General features: G+C 44.2%; 1 protein-coding gene across 7 annotated transcripts in view; it reads left to right on the forward strand.

Moving 5' to 3' along the window:
• Window positions 1-26,695, forward strand: part of crocc (ciliary rootlet coiled-coil, rootletin) — a 99,134-nt gene that overhangs the window by 1,114 nt on the left and 71,325 nt on the right. For 3 of the 7 annotated variants that reach the window (XM_043675705.2, XM_087980512.1, XM_087980509.1), the window contains exons 1-3: window positions 13,912-14,614; window positions 17,812-17,953; window positions 18,853-19,001. In XM_043675705.2, the coding sequence (XP_043531640.2) occupies window positions 14,555-14,614; window positions 17,812-17,953; window positions 18,853-19,001 (351 nt within the window). In that variant the 5' untranslated portion in view covers window positions 13,912-14,554. Of the gene's footprint in view, window positions 1-13,910; window positions 14,615-17,811; window positions 17,954-18,852; window positions 19,002-26,695 lie in introns of those variants that run through there. The other 4 variants (XM_087980508.1, XM_087980510.1, XM_043675706.2 and 1 more) reach the window with 3 other exon arrangements.

Raw genomic sequence — 26,695 nt, forward strand, 5'->3', positions numbered from 1 at the left:
GCTGCCAGAGAAAGTGGTGGAGGCTGGTACAATTGCAACATTTAAAAGGCATCTGAATGGGTATATGAATAGGAAGGGTTTGGAGGCATATGGCCAAGTGCTGGCAAATGGGACTAGATTAGGTTGGGAATATCTGGTCAGTATGGATGAGTTGGACGGAAGATTCTATATCCGTGCTGTACATCTCTATGACTCAATGACTGTCAGAGGTAAGGACATTACCACTATGTTACAAGAGTCCTTACGTAATAACTGAATATCAGATATAATAGAGTCCTTTATTTTCGAGCCACTTCCACAATCCCTGCTCCAATTTATTTTAAATTCAGCTGTGCATATACCGTCCCACACCAAAATCCTGTTTTCATATTACTTCACTCAATGGGAAGAGACTGAGATTTTTCCCCTTAGGAAGGCATTGTATTCACTTACATCCTTTATTTATCAGAGTCGAAAAGTGTGCTGAAGAGCTTATGCTCAATATTCGATACTCCTGCTCTTCAGATACTGCCTGACCAGCTGTGCTTTTCCAGCACCACACGTTTCGACTCTGACCTCCAGCATCTGAAATCCTCACTTTCTCCTCCTTTATTGATCATCCTAGCAGCATTCAATAGAGATGTAAAAAAGCTCGGCGATAGAGTCTATGGGAGAAGAGCACATAGGGATGGAGAGATTTAAAGGAGTTGCTGAGGATAGTGACTGGAGGAAGGAAGTGAATATATTGTAGGCAAACTTGCAGACCATGCAAATGTAGTTGGAAAGGCAGGTTGCAAGAGGGGTACAGGCAGTTTGCAGAGCGATATTGATAGGTGAAGTAAATGGGCAAAAAGTTAGCAAATGGAGTATAATGTGGGAAAATGTGAAGTTGTTTATTTTGGAAGGGAGAACAAAACAATATTATTTAAATAGAGAAAAAGTGTGGAAAGCTGCAACAGAAAGGAACTTGGGATACTTGTGCACAAAACACAAAGTTAGCACACAAGTGCAGCAGATAATCAGGAAGCTAGTGAAATGTTGGCCTTTATTTTAAGGGGATTGGAGTATCATTGTAGCAAATACTTACTGCAACTGTACAAGGTGCTGCTGAGACCACATCTGGAGTACTGTGAGCATTTTTGGTCCCCATATTTAAGAAAATACATAATTTCATTTGAGGCAATTCCGAGAAGGTTCTCCAGGATGATTACTAGTTAGGGGGGATTGTCTTATGAGCAAAAGCTGAACAGATTGGGACTTGACTCACTGGAATTTGGGAAAAAGAAAGGTGATCTCATTGAAACAGGATTCTTAAGGGACACATTTCTGATGAAAGGCTTATGCTCAAAACGTCGATTCTCCTGCTCGTCGAATGCTGCCTGACCGGCTGTGCTTTTTCAGCACCACACTCTTCAACCCAGGATTCTTAAGGGGCTTGACACGGTAAATGCTGAGAAGGTGTTTCCCCTCATGGGAGAGTCTGGGACCAGAGGGTATAGTCTCAGAATTAAGGGACACCAATTTAAGACTGGAATGAGGATGGTTTGTTTTTCTTTAGAGAGTTGAGAGCCACAGAGAGCTGAGGGACAGAGTCCTTGTGTATATTTAAGGCTGGGAGAGATTCTTGTTCAGTTGGGGAATCAAGGGTTATGGGGAAAAGGGCAGGAGAGTGGACCTGAGGATCTCATTAATCCACCAAGAAAGAGCTGCTAAAATAGAGTACACTCCTAATTTTCTCCCTATTTTATCTGACACAATGAGGAAAGGAAACCATGGCAGAGACCATTCAGGAGCCAATCAGCCTACTCCAATTCTGAGGAAAGGTCACTTGACCTGAAACATTAACTCTGATTTCTCTTCACAGATGTTGCCAGACCTGCTGAGATTTGTTTTGGTTTCTGATTTACAGCATCTGCAGTTTTTTTTTCGGTTTTTCCTCCTATTCCTGGTTCTTGTGAATGTAAAGGGTTTTAAATGTGAGGATGAGAATCTTAAATTGGAAGTGTTGGGAGGTTGAGAGCCAGCGTAAGTCAGCAAGGACAGCTGGTGAATGAACAGAATGTCATGCAGTTTAGAACACCATCAACAATGTTTTGGACAGGTTGAAGTTTGTGAAAGATAAGAGACTGGCCAGGAGAGGATTGGAATAACCAAGTGTGAAAGTCATAAATCTATGAAAGAGCTTTACAGCAACATCTAAACATATGAATTAGGGACACAGGAATAAATCAGATGGCTCCTCTCGCCCTGCTGTGCCATTTGATAAAATCACGGTGAATCTGATTGTGACTTCATCTCCACACCTGCCTTTAATAACCATTGATTCCCTTCTTAGTTAAGGTGGACTGAGGCAGAGACAGAGCAGTGCATGAAAGTGGGTACTCTTTGTAAAGGTCAGTAGCTCGTTCTGTGGTTGAACAGCAAGAGTGACATTACAGATTCCATCTCCATTGTTTCGTTTCCTCATTGTTTCAGATGAAAATGGGAGAAAATTGGGAGTGTACTCTGTTTCATCAGCTCTTCCTTGGTAGAGTAATGAGATCTCACAGAGATCTATACTAAGTGTGGTCTAGAATCTGAAACAAGGGTAATTTATATTACTCATCTCAAATCAACTGATCCAACAATTAATATCAATGATGCAGATAATTGGTATTGACTCCAAATGTTGACCAATACCAGATGCTGTAGCCTAAAATGATCAGACACTGAAGATTTGATAAAGAAGCTGAAGTTTGTTTGCAATATTCTGCTCATTCTGCAGTGTGCGGGGTCCTGATTTTTTTTTCCTCTCTGGTGCCATACATTTAATATTTCAGTTTTTGTAAAAACGTGAGGTTTTTTTGTCCTCCAGTGGTTTGCTCTTCCCCATAGCTGTCACATTATTTGATTTGATTACTGTTAGTTCCCATTGAACAATAGCCATCTACACTGCCCATTGAAATGGTTGAGGCCCTTCAGGTCTGTATTAACGTGTGTTTCAACAACATTTCTGACTGGAACTTGGTCATGTGTAAAATAATTGACACAAGTATGGAGCCTACCAACTATCAGCACTTCACTTGAGAACGGAGTAATGTTTAAGATTCTCTTTGGCTGATCTCAAACAAATAAAATGAGGCAACTCAGACTAACAAACTTTTCAACCCTCCCCAAACTTTATTCCCCCTACCATCCCCCTTCCCTCAACATGTACTGACTGTTGTGCATTTGGCTGTGTCAGATTTTGCCATCTCATCAAAGTAGACGTGCCAAGGCAACAGGTGTCAATGGGCTTTTTATCCATCACAGTTAATTCCAGTTCTATATTTGCTTGCTATTCCATCTTCTCCTCAATGAAAGCATTCTTACCTCAAAATAAGGAGATTGTATGTTGAAGTCCAACTCCAGGGATCATGAGGCGATGGCTTAGTGGGATTATCACTGGACTATTAATTCAGAAACTCAGCTAATGTTCTGGGTTTGAATCCCACTATAGCAAATATGGAAATTTAAATACAGATGACCTTGAAACATTGTCAATTGTCAGAAAAACCTATTTGGCTTACTGATGACCTTGAGGGAAGGAATTTTGTCATCCTCACCTGGTCTGGTTATATCTGACTCCAGACCCACACAATGCAGTTGATGTTCAACTGCCTTCTGAAATGGCCTAACAAGCCTCTCAGTTGTACTAATCACTATGAAGCCTCAACAAAGAAATGAAACCAAATGGACCACTGGCATCTGCCTAGGCACTGGAAAAGATGGTAGAAACAGCCCTGTTGACCTTGTAAAGTTCTCCTTACTAACATCTGGGGCTTTGTGCCAACATTAGGAGAGATGTTTCTTAGATTAGTCAAACAACAGCCTGGCAAAGCAGTCTGCTTGATTGGCACCACATCCACAAGCATCTCTCTACCACCTTCGCTCACCAGCAGCAGTGTATACTATCTACAGGATGCACTGCAGAAATTCACCAAAGATCCATAGATAACATCTTCCAACCTACGACCACTTCCATGTCAAAGGACAGGGCAGGAGATACATGGGAACATCACTATCTCCATGCATTCATCATCCTGACTTGGAAATATATTGCTGCTCCTTCACTGTTGCTAGGTCAAAATGCTGGAATTCCCTCCCGGAGGATATTATGGGTTAACCCACAGCACTGCAGTGGTTAAAGAAGGCAGCTCACCACCATCTTCTTAAGGGCAACTAAGGGCGGGCAATAAATACTAGCCAGCCAGCAACTCCAATGTCTCACAAGTGAATAAAATAAATCATGGTTAACATTCCAGAGCGGTAATGAGGTATTGCTACATTGTTACAAGTGTTGTCTCTTTTGATTGCGACTTTAAAGCAGAGGTTGTATCAGGCCTTTTTCTCTTGGTTCTATTTTGAAGAAGCTCAGGGGAGATATTCCCAGTATTTTGACCAATATTTATTCCTCAAACAACCTCACAAAAGTAGATTATCAGTTCATTAGCACAGTACTGTTCCTTGGAGTTTGCTGTACCTAATTAAAGCTGTGTTTCCTCCATTATACCAGTGACTACATTTCAGAAGTACTTTATTGGCTGGAAAGCTATAGGTTTAGGGTTTGTGACATCTTGAGGTTGTGAAATGTGCTATAAAAATGTATGTCCTTCTTTCTGAAGCTGATTGTCATATCTATTGCATTATTCTGCTTCAAGGAGAAAGTGAGGTCTGCAGATGCTGGAGATCAGAGCTGGAAATGTGTTGCTGGAAAAGCGCAGCAGGTCAGGCAGCATCCAGGGAACAGGAGAATCGACGTTTCGGGCATAAGCCCTGAAGAAGGGCTTATGCCCGAAACGTCGATTCTCCTGTTCCCTGGATGCTGCATGACCTGCTGCGCTTTTCCAGCAACACATTTCCAGCATTATTCTGCTTCAGACAAGCCAACTAAACTCAAATGTGTTTTGAACAGTTATCAATATTGTTGTTGTGCTATCAAAACAATTACCGAGTCTGTGCTTGCTGTTTTGGAGTCGTTGAAAGGCTGAATAGTATCATAGGGCAAGGTCACTCTGAGTCTCACCGATAACATTCATTGGCATATCTGTGCACAGACTAGGCACAACTGCCACTCGCACATCATTGCCTCAAAATTGCCTGAATATTTTTTGTGATTTACCAATTTTTGCACTGCATGTTATGATTTGAAAAGTGGTGAAGTTTATTGTAGGTGAAGATTCAGTTATAACATTCAAGAAGGAATTGGACATATATTTGATCATTAATATTTTTCTAGTTCTGTGTAGAAATCCCCATTCACCTACGCCATTTTTCTATCACTCTCAAAGAGTCAGCACAGGCGATGAACCAACTGGCCTCCTAATGTGCTTTAAGATCCTATAAAAGATAAGGGAAGCCATTCAGCAGATCTAGTTAATCTATCTAATGTCATAGAGTCATACAGCACGAAAATAGACCCTTTGGTCCAACCAGTCCATGACAACCCTAATCCCAAACTAAACTAGTCGCACTAGGCCCACGTCCTTCCAAATATTTATTATTTATTTACTTACCCAAATGTCTTTTAAATGTTGTAACTGTACCAGCATCTACCAATTCCTCTGGAAGTTCATTCCACACATGAACCATATTCTTTCTAAAAAAAAATTGCCCCTCATATACAGTCATAGAGTCATAGAGAAGTACAGCATGGAAACAGATCCTTCAGTCCAACCCGTCCATGCCGACCAAATATCCCATCCCAATCTAGTCCCACCTGCCAGCACCCGGCCCATATCCCTCCAAACCCTTCCTGTTCATATACCCATCCAAATGCCTCTAAAATGTTGCAATTGTACCAGCTTCCACCACATCCTCTGGCAGCTCATTCCATACACGTACCACCCTCTGCGTGAAAAAGTTGCCCCTTAGGTCTCTTTTATATCTTTCCTCTCTAAACCTATGCCCTCTAGTTCTGGACTCCCCATCCCCAGGGAAAAGACATTGTCTATTTATCCTATCCATGCCCCTCATAATTTTGCAAACCTCTATAAGGTCACTCCTCAGCCTCCGACGCTCCAGGGAAAACAGCCCCAGCCTGTTCAGCCTCTCCCTGTAGCTCAGATCCTCAAACCCTGGCAACATCATTGTAAATCTTTTCTGAACCCTTTCAAGTTTCACAACATATTTCCGATAGGAAAGAGACCAGAATTGCACGCAATATTCCAACAGTGGCCTAACCAATGTTCTGTATAGCCGCAACATGACCTCCCAACTCCTGTAGGAGAAAGTGAGGACTGCAGATGCTGGAGATCAGAGCTGAAAATGTCTTGTTGGAAAAGCGCAGCAGGTCAGGCAGCAAGGAGAATCGGGCATGAGCCAATTCCTGTACTCAATACTCTGACCAATAAAGGAAAGCATACCAAAAGCCTTCTTCACTATCCTATTTACCAGCGATTCCACTTTCAAGGAGCTATGAACCTGCACTCCAAGATCTCTTTTTCAGCAACACTCCCTAGGACCTTACCATTAAGTGTATAAGTCCTGCTAAGATTTGCTTTCCCAAAATGCAAGATCTCGCATTTATCTGAATTAAACTCCATCTGCCACTTCTCAGCCCATTGGCCCATTTGCTCCAGATCCTGTTGTAATCTGAGGTAACCCTCTTTGCTGTCCACTACACCTCCAATTTTAGTGTCATCTGCAAACTTACTAACTGTACCTCTTATGCTCGCATCCAAGTCATTTATGTAAATGACAAAAAGTAGCGGGTCCAGCACCGATCTTGTGGCACTCCACTGGTCACAGGCCTCCTGTCTGAAAAACAACCCTCCACCACCACCCTCTGTATATTTTTTAAAAATCTCTTTTGTCCCAGTTGCTCCTATTTCAAGGACCACAAATTCCCCTCCCACATGATCAACAATGCCCTCCAACACATCTCCTCCACTTCCCGCACCTCCGCCCTTGAACCCCACCCCTCCAACTGCAATAAGAATAGAACCCCAGGTCCAGATATCCCACTAATCTCCAGACATAGCGCATTATCCACCGCCTACAATCAGACCTCACCAGCAGAGATATATTTCCCTCCCCATCCCTATCTGAGTTCCACAGAGACTATTCCTCCGTGACTCCTGCATTAGGTCCACGTTCCCCCCATCAACCCACCCTCCATTCCCAGCAACTTCCCTTGCCACCGCAAGAGGTGTTAAACCTGCGCTGACACATCTCCCTTCACCTCCATCCTAGGCCCCAAAGTATCTTTTCACATCTGGTAGAGATTTTCCTGCACATCCAAACACCTCACCTACAGTGTCCATTGCTCTCGATGTGGTCTTCTATAGATTGGTGAGAAAGGGTGCCAACTCGCAGTACATTTCAGGGAATATCTCTGGGACACATGCACCAAACAACCCCACTGCCTTGTGGATGACCACTTCAACTCCAGCTCCCAGTCCACCAAGGATATGCAAGCCCTAGGCCGCCTCCACTGCCAAATCCAAGCCACCCGACGACTGGAGGAAGAATGCCTCATCTTCCACCTTGGGGCCCTTCAACCACGTGGCATCAACATCGACTTCACTAGTTTTCAAATCCCCCCTCCCCCCACCTCATCCCAGATCCAACCCTTCAACTTGGCACCGCATTGTCTTAACCTGTCACATCTGTCCATCTTCCCACCTATCTGCTCCACCCTCCTCACCAACCTATCACAATCAGCCTCCACCTGCATCTACCTATCATCTTCCCAGCTACCTTACTCCTCACCCCCACTCTCCTATTTATCTCTCAGCTCCCTTCACCACAACCACTCCCCCACATTCCTGATGACGGGCTTATGCCTGAAAGGTCGACTCTCCTGCTCCTCGGATGCTGCCTCACCTGCTGTGCTTTTTCAGCGCCACACTTTTCGACTCGGGTATTTATGAATGCCGGTCAGAAAGTCCTGACCTTTACAGTAAAACAAAAAACTGCAGAACCTGGAGATGTGAAACAAAGAAAGACACAAATTGCTGAAGAAATTCTGCAGATCTGTCAGCATCTGTGCAGAGAAAACTGAGTCCAGTGACCCTTCTTCAGAACTGAGCAGCTAGGAAAAGGTGGTATATATGCTGATGATGGAGTGGTGGAGGGACAAGGAGAGCGCAGAGAGGTGGAGATGGAGCCCCGAGAGGGAGAGAATAGAAATGTTAGGCTGTTAAAAGTATTGTTGATAATAAGCTGGTGAAGAAGAAAATTTAAAGATGACTCAACATTGGGTTTGACAATTTTAGAGCCAGAACAGCTCCTTCCGTGTCTTTAAGCCACCCCAACATCCCAGGCCCTATCATGCCTGGGCTGTTTTCAGCAAAGTCAACCCATTTCACCCACTGGTAGTTCCTATTATCTCTTATTATTAGATTAGATTCCATACAGTATGGAAACAGGCTCTTCGGCCCAACAAGTCCACACCAACCCTCCGAAGAGTAACCCACCCAGACCCATTTCCCTCTGATTAATGCACCTAATACTATGGACAATTTAACATAGCCAATTTACCTAATTTGTACATTTTTGGATTGTGAGAGGAAACTGGAGCACTCGGAGGAAACCCATGCAGACACGGGGAGAATGTGCAAACTCCACACAGACAGTCACCCGAGGCTGGAATCGAACCCAGGTCCCTAGCACTGTGAGGTAGCAGTGCTAGCCACTGAGCCACCGTACCACCCCTTCTTATTATCTTCTATTCTTCCCTAGCTTAATATCAATAATCCCTTTGTCTGCCTAAACTTTTTTTCTCTCTCTCTGGGCTCCATCTCCATCTATCTCTTCACTTCTTTTCCACCCCAACACACTGCTATCAGTATAAGTACCATTTTTCATTGCTGCTTTCAGTTGTGAAGAAAGGTCACTGGTCTTAACTCTGTTTTCTCTCCATAGATGCTGCCAGACCTGCTGAGGTTTCAATTTCTATCCTGGGTCTGTGTTGAGTTAAATGTGTCTCAGCAGGGACAAAGACAGGGCACTACAACTGACCTAAGCTTCCTTTTAGGTTGATAAGTCATCGAGGCCTGATGGTCTACATCCCAGGGTACTGAAGGAGGTGGCTCGAGAAATCGTGGATGCGTTGGTGATTATTTTCCAGAGTTCGATAGATTCGGGATCAGTTCTTGCGGATTGGAGGGTGGCTAATGTTGTACTACTTTTTAAGAAAGGTGGGAGAGAGAAAGCAGGAAATTATAGACCAGTTAGTCTGACGTCAGTGGTGGGAAAGATGCTGGAGTCTATTATAAAGGATGAAATTACGACACATCTGGATAGTAGTAACAGGATAGGACAGAGTCAGCATGGATTTATGAAGGGGAAATCATGCTTGACTAATCTTCTGGAATTTTTTGAGGATGTAACTCTGAAGATGGACGAGGTGATCCAGTAGATGTAGTGTACCTGGACTTTCAGAAAGCTTTTGATAAAGCCCCACATAGGAGGTTAGTGAGCAAAATTAGGGCACTTGGTATTGGGGGCAAAGTACTAACTTGGATTGAAAGTTGGTTGGCTGATAGGAAACAAAGAGTAGTGATAAATGGCTCAATTTCAGAATGGCAGGCAGTGACCAGTGGGGTACCGCAGGGATCAGTACTGGGACTGCAGCTTTTTACAATATATGTTAATGATATAGAAGATGGTATTAGTAATAACGTTAGCAAATTTGCTGATGATACTAAGCTGGGTGGCAGGGTGAAATGTGAGGAGGATGTTAGGAGATTACAGGGTGACCTGGACAAGTTAGGTGAGTGGTCAGATGCATGGCAGATACAGTTTAATCTGGATAAATGTATGGTTATCCACTTTGGTGGCAAGAACAGGAAGGCAGATTACTACCTAAATGGAATCAATTTAGGTAAAGGGGCAGTACAGAGAGATCTGGGTGTTCTTGTACACCAGTCAATGAAGGTAAGCATGCAGGTACAGCAAGTAGTGAAGAAGGCTAATAGCATGCTGGCCTTCATAACAAGAGGGATTGAGTATAGAAGCAAAGAGGTTCTTCTGCAGCTGTACAGCGCCCTGGTGAGACCACACCTGGAGTACTGTGTGCAATTCTGATCTCCAAATTTGAGGAAAGACATTCTGGCTATTGAGGGAGTGCAGCGTAGGTTCACAAGGTCAATTCCTGGAATGGCGGGATTACCTTACACTGAAAGACTGGAGCGACTGGGCTTGTATACCCTTGAGTTTAGAAGACTGAGAGGGGATCTGATTGAGACATGTAAGATTATTAAAGGATTGGACACTCTGGAGGCAGGAAACATGTTTCCGTTGATGGGTGAGTGCTGAACCAGAGGACACAGCTTAAAAATATGGGGTAGACCATTTAGGACAGAGATGAGGAGAAACGTCTTCACCCAGAGAGTGGTGGCTGTGTGGAATGCTCTGCCCCGGAGGGCAGTGGAGGCCCAGTCTCTGGATTCATTTCAGAAAGAGTTGGATAGAGCTCTCAAGGATTGTGGAATCAAGGGTTATGGAGATAAGGCAGGAACAGGATACTGATTAAGGATGATCAGCCATGATCATATTGAATGGTGGTGCAGGCTCGAAGGGCAGAATGGCCTACTCCTGCACCTATTGTCTATTAAGATAGGGTGGGGGAATGAAATTCAGCCAAAGCTCCTGCTCTGCTTCATTGGCCAGTGAGCCCATTTAGATCAGAGTGGTGCTGGAATTAAGACTGGGTGGGTGTAAGGGTATCACCTGATCAATTTAAATGTCCACTAGTACTTTGGCTTCTAAGTGAAAAGATGACCTTTGGGTGAAGTACTGACACTTTAAGAGCTGTGAACCACGGCCCAATTGAATAGTAAGCCTACGCCTGTTGCTACGTCCATGTAACTCAGCAAGAGTTAATAGAGACAGGAATGCAAGCGAAAAGGTCTGGGTAAAAATGAGATCATAATGTTTGCTGTTTGGTGTGACTAGGCTTGGCAATACATTTTTAAGAAGTTCTGCTGTGGTGCACTGGCTCTGCCTGAAGCCACTTGCTTGCATGACATTGAAATCTGGCCAGTGTTGGTTTGTGGGTTTTCATTCAAAACCACTTTCCATAACTACTTCCTGAACAAAGGTGGATAATATCTTCTCACTTTTGGGGGTGAGAAAGAGATGACTGACAACACAAATCAGCAGTTGGAAAGTTTCAAGTTCCACTTCAGAGATCTGAGCATAAAGTCCATGCTGCCTCTCCAGGACAGTAATGAGGGAATACGGCAGTCACAAAACTACTGCCTTTCACTTAAAAAAAATACAATGGCGATAGATCGAAGGAAAGTTCATCCACAGCTAACACCTTTAAAACAGATTAATTGGTCATTATCTCGTTGGTGTTTGTGGGAAATTACAACGTGAAAACTGGCTGCTATACTTCTTGTGTTACGACAGTGACTACCGTCAAAACTAAATCATTGTGTAGAATACATTTTGGAACATTGTGGCTCCTGAAAGGAACACTCCAAATGCAATATATTTTAAAATTCAGAGTGCAAAAGAAGAAAGACAAGCTTTTATGTGCATTGCAAAGTGTGGCTCCAAATTTGTAATTAACCTTGAGTTAGAAACCAGGTGCTGGAGACCTGGCTTGGGGTAGCTTTACTACTGGAGGTGGCCAGTAATATTGGTACTGATTTGGGGAAGGAGTCAGTCAAGGGCACAGTGTATTCATCAAGCAGTATTTACAGAACAGGGAGAAAATGCACAATTTAATTAAGCTGCATTCCGTAAACATGGTGCCATATGAGATCTCCAAGGGTATTTGGGCCACCTGATGGTCACAGCGAGTGCTGCAGGTGGCAGGAAGCAAGCAACATTTGGCTGAGAGTTACCACGGAGACAGACGCATGCAGTTGCTAAGAGGACATTAATGTAGTCCCGTCTGCAGAGTGTCTGCTGGGTCCTAGATCCTGCAGACTCAGTACAGATCACAATAAACTATCCTGCATTTCAAAAGACGCTGGGCAATCACTTCGCTTCACAACCATGCTGCTCTGTTCTGTTGTCTGTCACTGGTTGATTGTATTCCTGATTTGCTGTGTTTCTCACTTCATAGCACAAACTTCTTCCTTTCCACTTTTGTTTTCTCGCCAGCTCCTCCCCCCCCCGTCCCACCATCTCCCTGACCCCAAATCTGTTGTTTTCTGCTGGAATCCACGTTCCAGAGGTTTCAGTTGGGCTGTCTGACATGCAAGTGAAGACAGTGTAACTTGGCTATTCAACTGTGGGGGCATCTCAGCAAAACTCAATAATGCACCCACCCCACATTTAGACTTACACATTCCAGCCGGCATCACTGGACAGATTTCAGTGATAATTTGTGCACTCGCTTACCCAGTCTGTTCAGCTCAATTGTAATTCTCAGTTAACTCAGCATAGACATGGGATGAAACCTTTCTGCTGCATTTATCAACTGAGAACAGATGGTGCATGTTGTGATCTACACTCAACTAGAGTGGTTCAGCTGTGCGTAAGGGGTATGCATTTTGATGCAGGTCTGTCTGTGTCTCAACAATGCCTAGATTCCTGGTAAATGCAGTGACATGACTGGCAGTCCAATAGCAGCATCCTATTCCAAACTCACATGCCCAGTACCAAGGCACTAATTGCTCGGAGCAGGGCACATTGTCTATATGTCCCAGACCAGAATCCTGAAGCAACTGCATACTCAGTCTCATGGCAGGAGACTGCTGGGGAAGAGCACAAATACCTTAGGGATGTACTCAGACTAAACCTGAAGAGATCAAACATCTCTCCTTTCTCATGGGAGACGCTGACATCTCAATCAGGAAGGTTAATTCACAAAAGTGCTATCTTGGGAGACATTTTCAGGGACCTACCGAGATAAAGTCAAGGCACTGGAGAGAGGGCATGTAGCTCCAAACTCCTTATCTACCCAATCTTTCACGAACCACGTACTCACAGAGATCATGCATTGGACTGATTTGTGGTCTCAGAACCTGGCACGTCATTCTCGCTTCTGAGGGACTGCCTAAGAGAAGACACTCTTACATTGCAGTATTAAAAGAAACTCTTGCATTTGTTTAGCGTCTTTCACAACCACAGATGTGCTAACGTACTTTATATACCATGAAGTCACATCCAGTATGTTGAACTGCAGTCACGGTTGTAATGTAGGGAACATAGCAGCCAATTCGAACACAGCGAGCTTCCACAAACAGCAATTTATTTTCTTTACTCATTCCCGGGATGAGGACATAGCTGGCTAGGCAGCATTTAATGTCCATCACTAATTGCCCAGAGGGTAGTTGAGAGTCTACCACTTTGCTGTGGGTCTGGAGTGACATGTAAGCCACACCAGGTAAGGATGGCAATTTCCTTCCCTAAAGGACATTGGTAAACCAATGATTCTGACCAATTAGTGTGTTGTTGATTGGGAGATAAATATTAACCAAGACACTGGGGATAACTACCCCACTCTTCTATGAAATAATGCCATGGGATAATTTGTGCCCACTAGATAATACCTCCAGTTTAGTATTTCATAAAAGGGAAGGCAGCTGTGACAGGACAGCACAGCTTCAGTACTGCAGCTGAATGTCTGCTTAAATTTGTACCTCAAGCGCTGGGGTGCGACTTGAACTTTCTTACCCTGAAGTGAGATTGTTCTCAACTGAGCCGGGCTGAAAGATCTGTAAGAGTAAGGAAGAAGCAGTGAGTTTTTTTTGTTGGGGGTGCAGGTTACTACATGTACTTCGGTGTTTGTTCCATTGGAGTCTACATTTTCTTGGTGTGAAATTTTATTTAGCAATACATTTATACTGTAACATTAAAGGCGCTATGTTGTTTCATTGATCTGCAGTTTGTGACTGGGTAGGTTCGGCTGTATTCATAGATTACCTCTATCTATGCTTGGCTGACAATTTCTGAACTTTACTGCTCAATCCATTTGCAAAGCAACATAATGTTAGTCAGGCATTTTATTTCAAAAATATACTTTATTCATTAAAAAAAGCATCTTTGTATATATACAGTCACAAACGCAATTCTATTCTGCACAGTTGCATATCAATTAAACAAACAAAATATTGGCGTCTGACTATTATAAAAAAAAACTTAGAGTTAAACATAACGTTACTCAGACAACGTATAACCCATATCCATGACACTATACAGTCTCAGACACTAGGACCTTGCAGTTTCCAAAAGGATGGCTCTTGTTTCCCCTCCAGATAACTCCCAGTGTCTGTCACATGGAAGTTGTGTTGGGGGGGAGGGGGGTTACATTAATCACGGGTCTCGCTGCTGAGAGAAAACAACAGATTTGTAATAAACACATGCCGAGGAGGCATTGAGATTCAGTTCAGCTTCAAAAGGTGTTTACACAGAGAGAGAGAGAGAGAGAGGAGGTAAAACTGGGATAGAAACAAAGCCCCCGAGAGAGCGAGGGGGAATGGCGGATTCCTCCTACCCCTCCTCTCTGCAGGTTTCCTAAGAGAAAGAGTGGAAGCAGTCACTTCATTGATGATTGGAACCGGCTGATCGATCCACCCTGATCTGTGCTGCACCATACAGCCTGCTGGGCTCCATCGAAAAGTTTCCCCTCCTGTGGCATTTTGACCTTTCGATGAGCTCTCGTGGAGACTGTGTAGTCGAGGAGGGGGACAAGCTAGAGACAGTGATCCAGGTCAGTTACTCTTCCCCGGGGAGGGGGCTCCTGCAATCAGCGCCGAGTTTCACTCCCGCCGGTTTCAGCTTTCTGCACTCGGTCAGTTCACTGATAGGAAACAACGCGAGCAAGTTTGCATTGTGTACTAAGTTAGCTAATGTCAACAGAGCGGGGAGGCAGCTCAAATTGGCCTCAATCCCCGCGCTCTGGGCAGAGGGCCTTTACTATCTCGCAATCCTGTTCTGCCTCTCCGTTTTCTGATTCCTTATGACTGCAAAGAATTCCTATCCCACAGACTCTGAGGTCTGGGGGACGGTAATATTAACTTGAAGCACATCAGATTTGAACGGATGGTGTTAAACGCCGGACTCTTCAATGCACCCACAGATTCCCCATGAGTACAATAAACTGATGGGGGACGTGGGAATTAAGCTGTCGTGGATATGGTTAATCAACATCTTGAAGAACATGGATAGGGTGAATAGGCAAGATATGTAGGTGTCGGTGTTGGACTGGGGTGGACAAAGTTAAAAATCACACAACACCAGGTTATAGTCCAGCAGGTTTATTTGGAAGCACTAGCTTTCGGAGCGCTGCTCCTTCATCAAGTGAAAAAGCAGCGTGAGGAACAGGATTAAGGTGAGAGGGGAAAGATATAAAAGGGACCTAAGGGACAACTTTTTCATACAGAGGGTGGTGCTTGTATGGAATGAGCTGCCAGAGGAAGTGGTGGAGGCTGGTACAATTACAGCATTAAAAAGGCATCTGGATGGGTATATGAATGGGCAGGGTTTAGGGGTTATGGGCCAAATGCTGGCAAATGGGACAAGATTAGGTTAGGATATCTTGGATGAGTTGGACCGAAGGTCCTGTTTCCAAGCTTACATCTGTATGACTATTTAACCTGTTCAGATGTGTAATGACACACATCTGGAGCCTGGGCATTTTGGCTCAAAGATAGGGACACTACTGCTCTGTGACAAGAACCTTCATTGAACTGTAGTACAGAGAATATGAATTGGTGAAACACTGCTAGGGGAGTCAGTGAGCAGACCATTGTCCACATAATCAAGAGGTAAGGTGTGGTAGTTAGATAAATATTTGAGGGAATTTAATAGTGGGATGAATGGGGCAGAATTTATCTTGAACACTGGAACCTGGTAGATGAACCGAGTGGTCTTTTTGGTCCTAGATGTTTCTTTGACCCTGGTCTGAGTGGCCACTCTTCATGTGAGCCTAAATGGTGAGTTCTAATGGGATATCAGTTGGAGGGAGATGACTGCCTAGTCTCATCCATTAACTGCACATTCCATGACAAGGCACCATATAGCTGTCAGGGGCAGGAGCCCTAGTCTATAACTGCACTCAATACTCCTCACGAAGTCCAGCTGAGACCTGCTAGCACAGCTCAGAGCAGAAGCTTGGGGACTGTATAATTCCATGTCACACCAAGGATCACAGAATGGTTATTGTGCAGAGGGAGGTTATTTATCCCTTTGAATCCTTGCAAAAGCAACTCAATTATTCCCACTCCTTCACCTTTTCCTTACAGCCCAGTGCTTTGTCTGTTTGGATAATTATCTAATTCCCCTTTCAAATCCCCAGATGAACCGTTTCCATATGTCTCTTAAGTTGTGCATTCTAGATCCTAACTATTCACTGAGAAAGTAAGATTTTTACTGAGGGCATAGGTTTAGGGTGAGAAGGGAAAGATATAAAAGAGACCTAAGGGGCAACTTTTTCATGCAGAGGATGGTATGTGTATGGAATGAGCTGCCAGAGGATGTGGTGGAGGCTGGTACAATTGCAACATTTAAGAGGCATTTGGATGGGTATATGAATAGGAAAGGTTTGGAGGGATATGGGCCGGGTGCTGGCAGGTGGGACTAGATTGGGTTGGGATATCTGGTCAGTATGGACGGGTTAGACCGAAGGGTCTGTTTCCATGCTGTACATCTCTATGACTCTATGATCATTTTGACAATCATAACTGGTTCTGCACCAATGTTGAGTAACTGGGGACACCACAGCTTGATATTTGTGTAGGAGCCTTTGGGGACTCAGTTGCATGGAGGAAATTAAACTCGATTTATGCTCAGCTCCACAGTTCCATGCTGAGAATAGCAGCAGCATTCAGGAAGACTGGAATTACAGACTAACATCTGTTTCTCCAGTTCATCACTTTGTCAGGTTGGCATAGTTGTGGGTATGTTCGCTGAGGTGGGAAGTTGATTTGCAGATGTTTTATCCCCTGTCTCTGTGACATCTTCAATGCTTCGGAGCCTCCTGTGAAGCGCTGCTGTACTGTGTCTTCTGGAATATATTTGGTTCTGTTCCTGCTGTTTCCGGTTGTTGGTTCTGGTAGTTCATTGTAGTAGCCGATATATCAGGTCCATGTCTACGTGTTTGTTGATGGAGCCCATGGATGAATACAGTGCTTCTAGAATTTCTTTGGCTGTCCTCGGTTTAGCTTGTCCTATGATCGTTGTTTTGGCTCAGTTGAATTTGTGGTCCTTGTCATCTGTGTATATAGCTAATAAGGACACTGGTCATGGCATTTAGTGGCCAATTGGTGTTTGTAGATGCAGATTGCTAGTTGGCTGCCTGGTTATTCTATATGGTGTTTTGTGCATTCTTTACATGGAATCCTGTAAATTACACTAGTTTTGCACATGCTGGGTATAGGGTCTTTTGTTCTGGTGAGTTGTCTGAGCGTGGCTGTCAGTTTGTGGGCTGTCATGAATCTGAGTGGTCAGGGAAGTCTAACCAATTAGCACACTAAATGCCATGACCAGCTGTCCCTAGTAGCCATACACACAAATGACACGGACTGCAAACTTGACTGGGACAACACAACGATAATAGAACAAGCTAAACAGAGGACAGCCAGAGAAAGTCTAGAAGCGTGGCACTCATTCACAGACTTCATCAACAAACACATAGACCTAGACCCAATATACCGGCCACTGCAACAAACTATTGGAATTGGCAACTGGAAGCAGCAGGATGGAACCAAATAAATTCCAGAAGACACAGTACAACAGCACTTCACAGGAGGCTCCAAAGCCCTGAAGATATCACCTAGACAGGGGACGAAACATCTGCAAATCAACTTCCCAGCTCAGCGAACATACCCACAACTACACCAACTGGCACCCGTTCCCGAATTTTACACAAACCTTGAACTTTGACAGGTTTTTCCATTTGTTTGACAGACATTACAGAGCACGGTGCAGAGTGCAGATAACGGGAAAGACTTTTTATTTCGAGGAGATACTGAGGATTCTCCTCTGACCAGTCTTTCTGCCAAAATACGAGAAATTGTCACCAGAAACCTGAAGGAAGAGGAGAAATCAGGTAAGAACAAGAAGAACCAACAGAGTAAAAGACCAGCTCCTTACTGACTCATTCAAACTATAAGCTTTTGCAGCCATAGAATCATGGAGTAAAACTGCTGAACACTGTTAACTAGAGAGTGATCTTACTATGTTAACTAAACAGTGAATTACAAATGTACAAGGATGTTGCCAGGGTTGGAGGATTTGAGCTTTAGGGAGAGGTTGAACAGGTTAGGACTGTTTTCCCTGGAGCTTCGGAGGCTGAGGGGTAACCTTGTAGAGGTTTATAAAATTATGAGGGGCATGGATAGGATAAATAGACAAAATTTTTTCCTTGGGTGGGGGGAGTCCAGAACTAAAGGGCATAGGTTTCGGGTGAGAGGGAAAAGATATAAAAGAGACCCACCAGGCAACTTTTTCACTTAGAGAGTGGTACGTGTATGGAATGAGCTGCCAGAGGAAATGGTTGAGACATCTGGATGGATATATGAATAGAAAGGGTTTGGAGGAATATGGGCCAGGTGTTGGCAGGTGGGACTAGATGGGGTTGGGATATCTGGTCAGCATGGATGAGTTGGAGCGAAGGGTCTGTTTCCGTGCTGTATATCTCTATGACTTTTTGATTTTATTTTTTACTCTGCTATATAAAGCATAACGTTGGACGCTGCCTAGTGTTTAACACATCATTTTAAATAAATAGTAATTCTGTACAGTAAGACAATGAGTAATCCTTACTCTGCTGAATACAATGATGCATTGCAGAATGCATTGATGCTGTTAAGTACACAGTCTTGCATTTAGTATCCATTAACTCCAGGAATTGTGAGAAGTAGCCAGTGTCCTTTGTCCTTGCACCCCCATTTGATTTGGCTAATTAATCTTACACACCCCTTTTGATGTTGGTTCTCTCTGCTGTAGCATTGTCCCTGGAGATGACATCTGTGCTGCCTCTTCAAGAAGAGAATCGCATCTTGCAACAGGAGTTATCCCGGGTGGAGGACCTCCTGGCTCAGAGCCGAGCTGAGCGAGATGAACTGGCGATTAAATACAATGCCATCAGTGAGCGGGTAGGTGAACCAAGGGCACATGAGGATTGACATAACCTGAAAGGACATATTTTCTACTGGAGACAGGTTGGGCGGAGTTACTGCAAAGTATTTGGTCCAAAGATCACCCAGCTCACATAGAACATGTGGTTGTTTCGTGGCGACACCAGGGTCAGGCTGCCTTTGAATTCACAGTGGGACACCTTGAACTGCTGGGAATCCATATGGTGAATCTACTGTTCTGTTTCATAGGAAGCCCCAGGATTTCCATCCAGCCACAGTGCAGGAATGCTGATAAAGTAGTGGATTTTCAGGGAGACAGTTAGACTCTGTACACATCTATAAATAGTGGCCAGCATTCCATCCTAGCTCATTCCTCATGCCCTCATTTATCATTAATGAAAGATAAGGATGTGGGTTTATGTAGGTCATGAGTTGATCATATACCTGACCAAACCGGCTCTATTTGGGATAGGCGGCTCTGAGCATCCCACAGGAGATCGGGCTAGCTTTACAAGAACTCATGGTTCATGACCTCTTCCGAGGTGTCATGAACCACAGTCTGGATGAGGAAACCCTTTTTAATAACCAATATCAAAATTATATTTGCACCTACTTCTTTTAAGAGCCTAGGATGTGGGCATCAGGTCCTCTGGACTTTAGTTATTATGGTTAAGAGATTGCCCAAGACCTTATCCCTAGTCCCTTACTTCCTTTCACATCTTGATTTTTGATTTATCTTTGAGAAGTTTTCTTCCACAGTGAAGACAGACACAAAATACCTGTTCAACAATTCTGCCTTTTCTTGGTCTTGCACCCATTTAGGGTGACATTTACGGTGATATTGGGTGAGTGCCGTGCTATAGGAGGTGCTGTCCTTTGCCTGGTACATTAGGCTAAGGTTCTCTCATGTTGATTTAAAAAAAAACCATGACACTATGTTAAAGAAGAGCATGACTACCTTCTCCAGTTTATCCCTTACCTAAGGACACAAATGATCACGTCACTAATGCTGGTGGTGGTTTGCTGTACGCAACTTGGTTGCCGGGTTTCCTTCAGTAAAACAGACTACATTCCCAAAAACAATCTTAATTGACAGTAAAATACTTAGGGATTGAGCTGGTGAAAGGTTCTGTATTGTTCAATTCTTCCTTTTAAGAAATGTGGTTTTGACCCTTCAGCCTGGGTTTTGTTTTGTTGACGCTGGTGTGTCTGGAAGATGCTTTTGTAGCAAGTTGTCCTCCCACTCATCGTGCTTGCCCCATGACCTGGCACCTTGCTTGGGATGGAAAACTGTGTTTACGCTGGTGATGCGGATTCATCGTCTGTTCAGAATGTGCTTAGATTTCATTAACAAGGCAAATGGTGGCAGTGGCCCAGGAGCAGTCAGCCTGCCTGGGCTTGCCTTCCCTCTTGAGTAACTCATCAACATGTCTCAACATGCCTTAGTATAGAACCTGAGCTTTAGCATCACTGAATACTTCCAATTTAAGGCATTGACTTGCGATACGCCTGCAACACCTCCCATTCCAAGCTACCGCAGTATCGGCCTGAATAATCTTTGTGTTTTAGGTTTCACTTTCAAGTTTTCCATTAGGCCGTGTTGGTTGCTGTGATGCTTAATAAGGTACTGAGCCATAGAGACTAGGGGAGTTCTAGCTGATACAGTAGAGTTGGAGGCTTGTCTCAAGCCACTATAACACACATACACAAATTGTAAGGGAAATCATCAACATATAACATAGAATCGCTACAATGTAGAAGCAGGCCATTCAGCCCCTTGATGACTCTCCGAAGAGCATCCTATCCATCCCTGAATTTGTATTTCCTCATGACTAATTCACTTATCCTGCACATTCCTGGACACTACACAGCAATTTCCCATGGCCAATCTGTCTAACCTGCAGGAACCTGGAGCACCTGGAGGAAGCCCCTGCAGACACAGGGGGAATGTGCAAACTCCACACAGACAGTTGTCTGAGACTGGAATCGAACCCAGGTCCCTGGTGCTGTGAGGCAGCAGTGCTAACGACTGAGCCACTGCTGCCCCATGCTGAGAGAGACAAGCCACAAAATATTTCCATAAAATCTGAAGGCCTGAAATTGAATAAGCTTCTATTGGTTCTTAGGTAAAATCTGACTTTATGTCTATTTAACCTGAGGATAAACCAGAGCAAGTTTCAGAAACAAAGATAACTATTTGGACCATCAAATCAGTGCTGACCCTTTACCCAAAATAATCCTGCTGCCTTACTTTTGCCTCTCAGCCCTGTATTATTTTAGAATCCCTACAGTGCAGATAGAGGTTATTTGGCCCATCAAGTCTGCACAACCCCTCCAAAAAGTTTCCCATCCAGACAACCCTACATGAGGGATTTTTACCCATGACTAACCCATCATGGCCTCCCCTCTTCATGGCAATTTAACATGGCCAATCCACCTAACCTTCACATCTTTGAACTGTGGGAGCAATCTTCACCCAGTGAGAGAACCCACACAGGCACAGGGAGAACATGCAAACTCCACTCAAACAGGGTGGAATTGAACACAGATCCCTGGCACTGTGAGGCAGCCGTGCTAACTATTGAGCCACTCACTACCCTCTACTTCATATGTTTATCCAGCCTTTCCTTAAAGGCAATGATCTATGTTTCACCCACTACCTGTCCAAACCAATCCTGCATTCAGTGACATAGATTACTTGGAATTAAGGATATCACAATAGTCTTGCTCTTGGTCAGTAGATCAGGCATTGTGTTTGTTTATTCACGGAGGGAATGTGGGTGTCACTGACTGCTGTGGATCTGATTAGCTCTCTCAGTCATTTCAGAGAGCAGTTAAGAATCAACCCCATTAATTTGGGTTTGGAGTTACATGTGGGCCAGACCAGTTAAGGATGGCAGATTTCCTTCCCTGAACAGCACTGGAAAACCAGATGGGCTTTTATCATCGATATTGGTTACATAGTCACCATTTGAGGATCTGTTCCAGAATTTTTTGAACTATTGAATTTAAATTTCACCATCTGTCACAGTGCATTTTAAACCTGTGTTGCCTAACCATTGAGGAGAAAGTGAGGACTGCAGATGCTGGAGATCAGAGCTGAAAATGTGTTGCTGGAAAAGCGCAGCAGGTCAGGCAGCATCCAAGGAGCAGGAGAATCGACGTTTCGGGCATAAGCCCTTCTTCAGGAATGAGGAAAGTGTGCCCAGCAGGCTAAGATAAAAGGTAGGGAGGAGGGATTTGGGGGAGGGGCGTTGGAAATGCGATAGGTGGAAGGAGGTCAAGGTGAGGGTGACAGGCCGGAGTGGGGGTGGGGGCGGAGAGGTCAGGAAGAAGATTGCAGGTTAGGAAGGCGGTGCTGAGTTCGAGGGATTTGACTGAGACAAGGTGGGGGGAGGGGAAATGAGGAAACTGGAGAAATCTGAAGGGCTTTTGCCCGAAACGTCGATTTTGCCTGTCCTCGGATGCTGCCTGAATTGCTGTGCTCTTCCAGCACCACTGATCCAGAATCTGGTTTCCAGCATCTGCAGTCATTGTTTTTACCAAATCTGAGTTCATCCCTTGTGGTTGGAGGGCTTGCCTAACCATTAGCCTGGGGTTCTGGATGAATAAACTAGTGACACTAACAATATACCACCACTCGCCCATTTGAGTGAGTGAGGATTAAGGGCTTGGATGTAAGGTCTGTTTTGACCAAAGATCTTCATGGCCAAATCACAGGCATGAAGAATAGTTAGATACCAGAGGGTATTTGCTGACTGTGGAATCTGGTGATTGCCACCTTCAGCAGGGGAGGGAGAGAAAATTTAAAAAAATCAAAACTTGGAGACGTGACAGGTTTTAGTTCAAAACAAAAACAAAGCGTTGGATTTTACTTGTGTAAAAAAAAAACTAACCATAGAGGTATTATTGCCTGTTCACCCCATCCAATCTATGCCTGCCTTCCACAGAGCCATCCAGGGTTGTGAAAATTCCCTGAATTATCCGAATCTTCTGTAAGATTTTTTCCCTTCATGTGCCAAATTATTTTATTCTTGGGCTCACTGATCATTTGTTTGCACAGCACTCATGGGCAGGAGTTCCAGGATGTTAATCCCCACTAATCCCCTCCCTCAGCCTGTATGCAGAAAGCTTAGAGTCCTTTGCTTGATCCTAACCTTGTTTTCATACTTCCCAGCAATCAGCTGACTTTCAGTTCCTCCAGCAGCCTTTCCCCACCCTGATTTTTCACATATTCAGGAGCAACACAATGCTTTGCTTGGTTGCCATGGCGGCAGCCTCTCAGGGAGGCCGGTGATGTTCCAGTGAATGGCAGGGTCTATTGGTATGGAAATTTTGAGAGGAAAGCAATGAGAGACACTCTACCATCTGGGCATGCAGGGATTGTGGGGGCAGGGGGACCGGAATGAGGTGGCAAAAATAATTCAGAGACCTCCCTCAGTAAAGTCTGCAGGAATTCATGGCTTTGATGTTTCTGAACCATTTCAGGGGGAGAAAAACAGATCTTGAATTTCTAACAGATTGCTGCATGTTAACAGTTTAACCATAATGTGGCAGGCCTCTAAAAGGTAGTTTCTAATTAAATGTCAAACATGAAAAGCCATGGAATTGAACTCCAGCAAGGGATGAGTACAGAAAGGGAGACAGTGCAGCTCTTAAAAGGTATAATGGTTTTGGGCTACAAAAGAACATTCAATAGAAACAGGAGTAGACTGTGTGACCTCTTGAGGTAAAAACAATGACTGCAGATGCTGGAAATCAGATTCTGGTTTAGTGGTGCTGGAAGAGCACAGCAGTTGAGGCAGCATCCAAGGAGCAGCGAAATCGAAGTTTCGGGCAAAAGCCCTTCATCAGGAATAAAAGAGCCTGCTGTGGTTGACTTTCAGCTCCAATTGAACAATCTTAAATATATTAAGTATGCGCTTACAAACATGCGAATCAGTGCAGGAGTAGGGCCTTTAAGACTACTTCACCATTCAATAAGAACATGGCTGAACTGATTACTCCACATTCCTGCCCAGCCCCCGATAACATTTCATCACCTTGCTCATTGAGAATCTATCCAGCTTGGTCTTAAAAATATTCAAGATCTTCCACCATCTTTCTGAGGAAGAGCATTCTGAAGACTGCCACTCCTCTGATGAAAAAAAAAACATTTTCTTCATAGAACATAGAACAGTACAGCACACTACAGGCCCTTCGGCCCTTGATGTTGTGCTGAACTTTTATTCAACTCTAAGATCAAGCTAACCTGCATACCCTTCATTTTACTATCATCCATGTGCCAATCCAAGAGTTGCTTAAATGTCCCTAATCTGAATTAGTGGTGCTCTACCGCCACTGTTGGCAGTGCATTCCATGCACCCACCACTTTCTGTGGAAAGAACCGACTCTGACATCTCCCCTAAACCTTCCTCCAATTACCTTAAAATTATGCCCCCTTGTGATAGCCATTTCTGCCTGGGTAAAAGTCTCTGACTATTCACTCTATCTATGCCTCTCCTCATCTTGTACACCTCTATCAAGTCACTTCTTATCCTTCATTGCTGCAATGAGAAAAGCCTTAGGCTCCCTCAACCTTTCTTCAGCATCCTTGTAAATCTCCTCTGCACCCTCTCTAAAGCTTCCACACCCTTCCTATAATGAGTGACCAGAACTAGACACAATATTCCAACTGTGGTCTAACCAGGGCTCTATAGAGTTGCATCATAACCTGGCAGTTCTTAAACTCAATCCCTCTGCTAATGAAAGCCAACAGACCATATGCCTTCTTAACAACCCAGTCAACTTGGGTGGCAATTTTGAGGGATCTGTGGACATGGATCCCAAGACTCCTCTGTTCCTCCATACTGCCAAGATCCCTGCCTTTAACCCTGTTTTCTGCATTCAAATTCAACCTTCCAAAATGAATCACTTCACACTTTTCCAGGTTGAACTCCATCTCCCACTTCTCAGCCCAGTTCTGCATTCTGTCAATGTCCCGTTGCAACCTACAACAGCCCTCCACACTATCCACCAGTCCACCAACCTTCGTGTCTTCAGCAAACTTATTAACCCACCCTTCCACTTACTCATCCAGGTCATTTATAAAAATCACAAATAGCAGAGGTCCCAGAACAAATCCCTGTGGAACAGCACTGGTCACCAATCTCCCTCTGTCTTTCAATTCTGCACCCAGACAGCCAGATTTCCCTGTATCCCTCATCTCTTACTTTCTGAATGCGCCTACCATGTGGAACCTTACCAAACGCCCTGCTAAAATCCATGTACCACCACATCCACTGCTCTACCTTCATCACTGTGTTTTGTCACATCCTCAAAGAATTCAGTAAGGCTAGTGAGGCATGACCTGCCCCTCTCAAAGCCATACTAACTATCATTAATCAAACTATGGTTTTCCAAGTAATCATAAATCCTGTTTCTCAGCATCTTCTCCAAAAATTTGCCCACCACTGACGTAAGACTGACTGGTCTGTACTTCCCAGGATTATCCCTATTCCCTTTCTTAAACAAGGGAATAACATTTGCTACCCCCCATTTGCCACCATCTATCTTAAATGGGTGATCCTAATTCTTAAACAGTGACTCTTACTTCTAGATTCTTCCACTGGACAAAACTGGACAAATAATTTTCACACTCACCTTATCGAAACCCTTCAAGATCTTGTGTGTGCTTCACTCAAGTTCACTTTTTACTTACAGGAGTTGGGAGGTCATGTTGTGGCTGTACAGAACATCGGTTAGGCCACTTTTGGAATATTGCGTGCAGTTCTGGTCTCCTTCCAATCAGAAGGATGTTGTGAAACTTGAAAAGGTTCAAAAAAGATTTACAAGGATCTTGCCTGGGTTGAAGGATTTGACCAAAGGGAGAGGTTGAATAGGCTGGGGCTGTTTTCCCTGGATTGTCGGAGGATGAGGGGTGACCTTATAGAGGTTTATAAAATCATGAGGGACATGGATGGAATAAATAGACAAAGTCTTTTCCCTGCAGTGAGGAAGTCCAGAACTAGAGGGTGTAGATTTAGGATGAGAGGGGAAAGGTATAAAAGAGACCTAAGGGACAACTTTTCACGCAGTGGGTGGTGCGTGTGTGGAATTAGCTGCCAGATGAAGTGGTGGAGGCTGGTACAGTTACAACATTTAAAAGGCACCTGGCTGGGTATATGAATAGGAAGGGATTGGAGGGATATGGGTCAGGTGCTGGCAGGTGGGACCAGATTGGGTTGTGATATCTGGTTTGCATGGACGAGTTGGACCGAAGGGTCTGTTTCCATGCTGTACACCTCTTTGACTCTATATAAGCCTAGCCTGTCCAACATTCTCTCATGAGACATGTCCATTCCAGGTATCCCTTCGTTGTTTCCAGCAACATTTATGTCTTCCTTTACATAAGGAGGCCAGTGCTGTGCACGGCATTCCAGGTGTTGTCTTGCCAATGCCCAACATAACTGAGGCACAGCACACCATTATGACATCTGTCCAAATCTAATCCCTTGCCCCTGTGCAGTATTTAGATGAAAACCTTCCCAACTTTCTAGTTATGCAACTGGCCCCAGGCATGGTTTTGGTTTAGACTGTCCCAAAGGTACAGCCTCACTCTCCACAATGTGCTGACTGCCTGAGCAGTTACCATGGAGACAAGTAAGAGGCTTCAAAACACATGAGAGCTTCGCTGCAGCGTTGCTAATATCTCAGAATCCCCTGCTTGTACC

The sequence above is a fragment of the Chiloscyllium plagiosum genome, unplaced genomic scaffold (genome assembly GCF_037043375.1).
Source record: "Chiloscyllium plagiosum isolate Xiang-an unplaced genomic scaffold, Cpla_swu_hap1 HiC_scaffold_37, whole genome shotgun sequence".
Lineage (NCBI taxonomy): Eukaryota > Metazoa > Chordata > Chondrichthyes > Orectolobiformes > Hemiscylliidae > Chiloscyllium > Chiloscyllium plagiosum.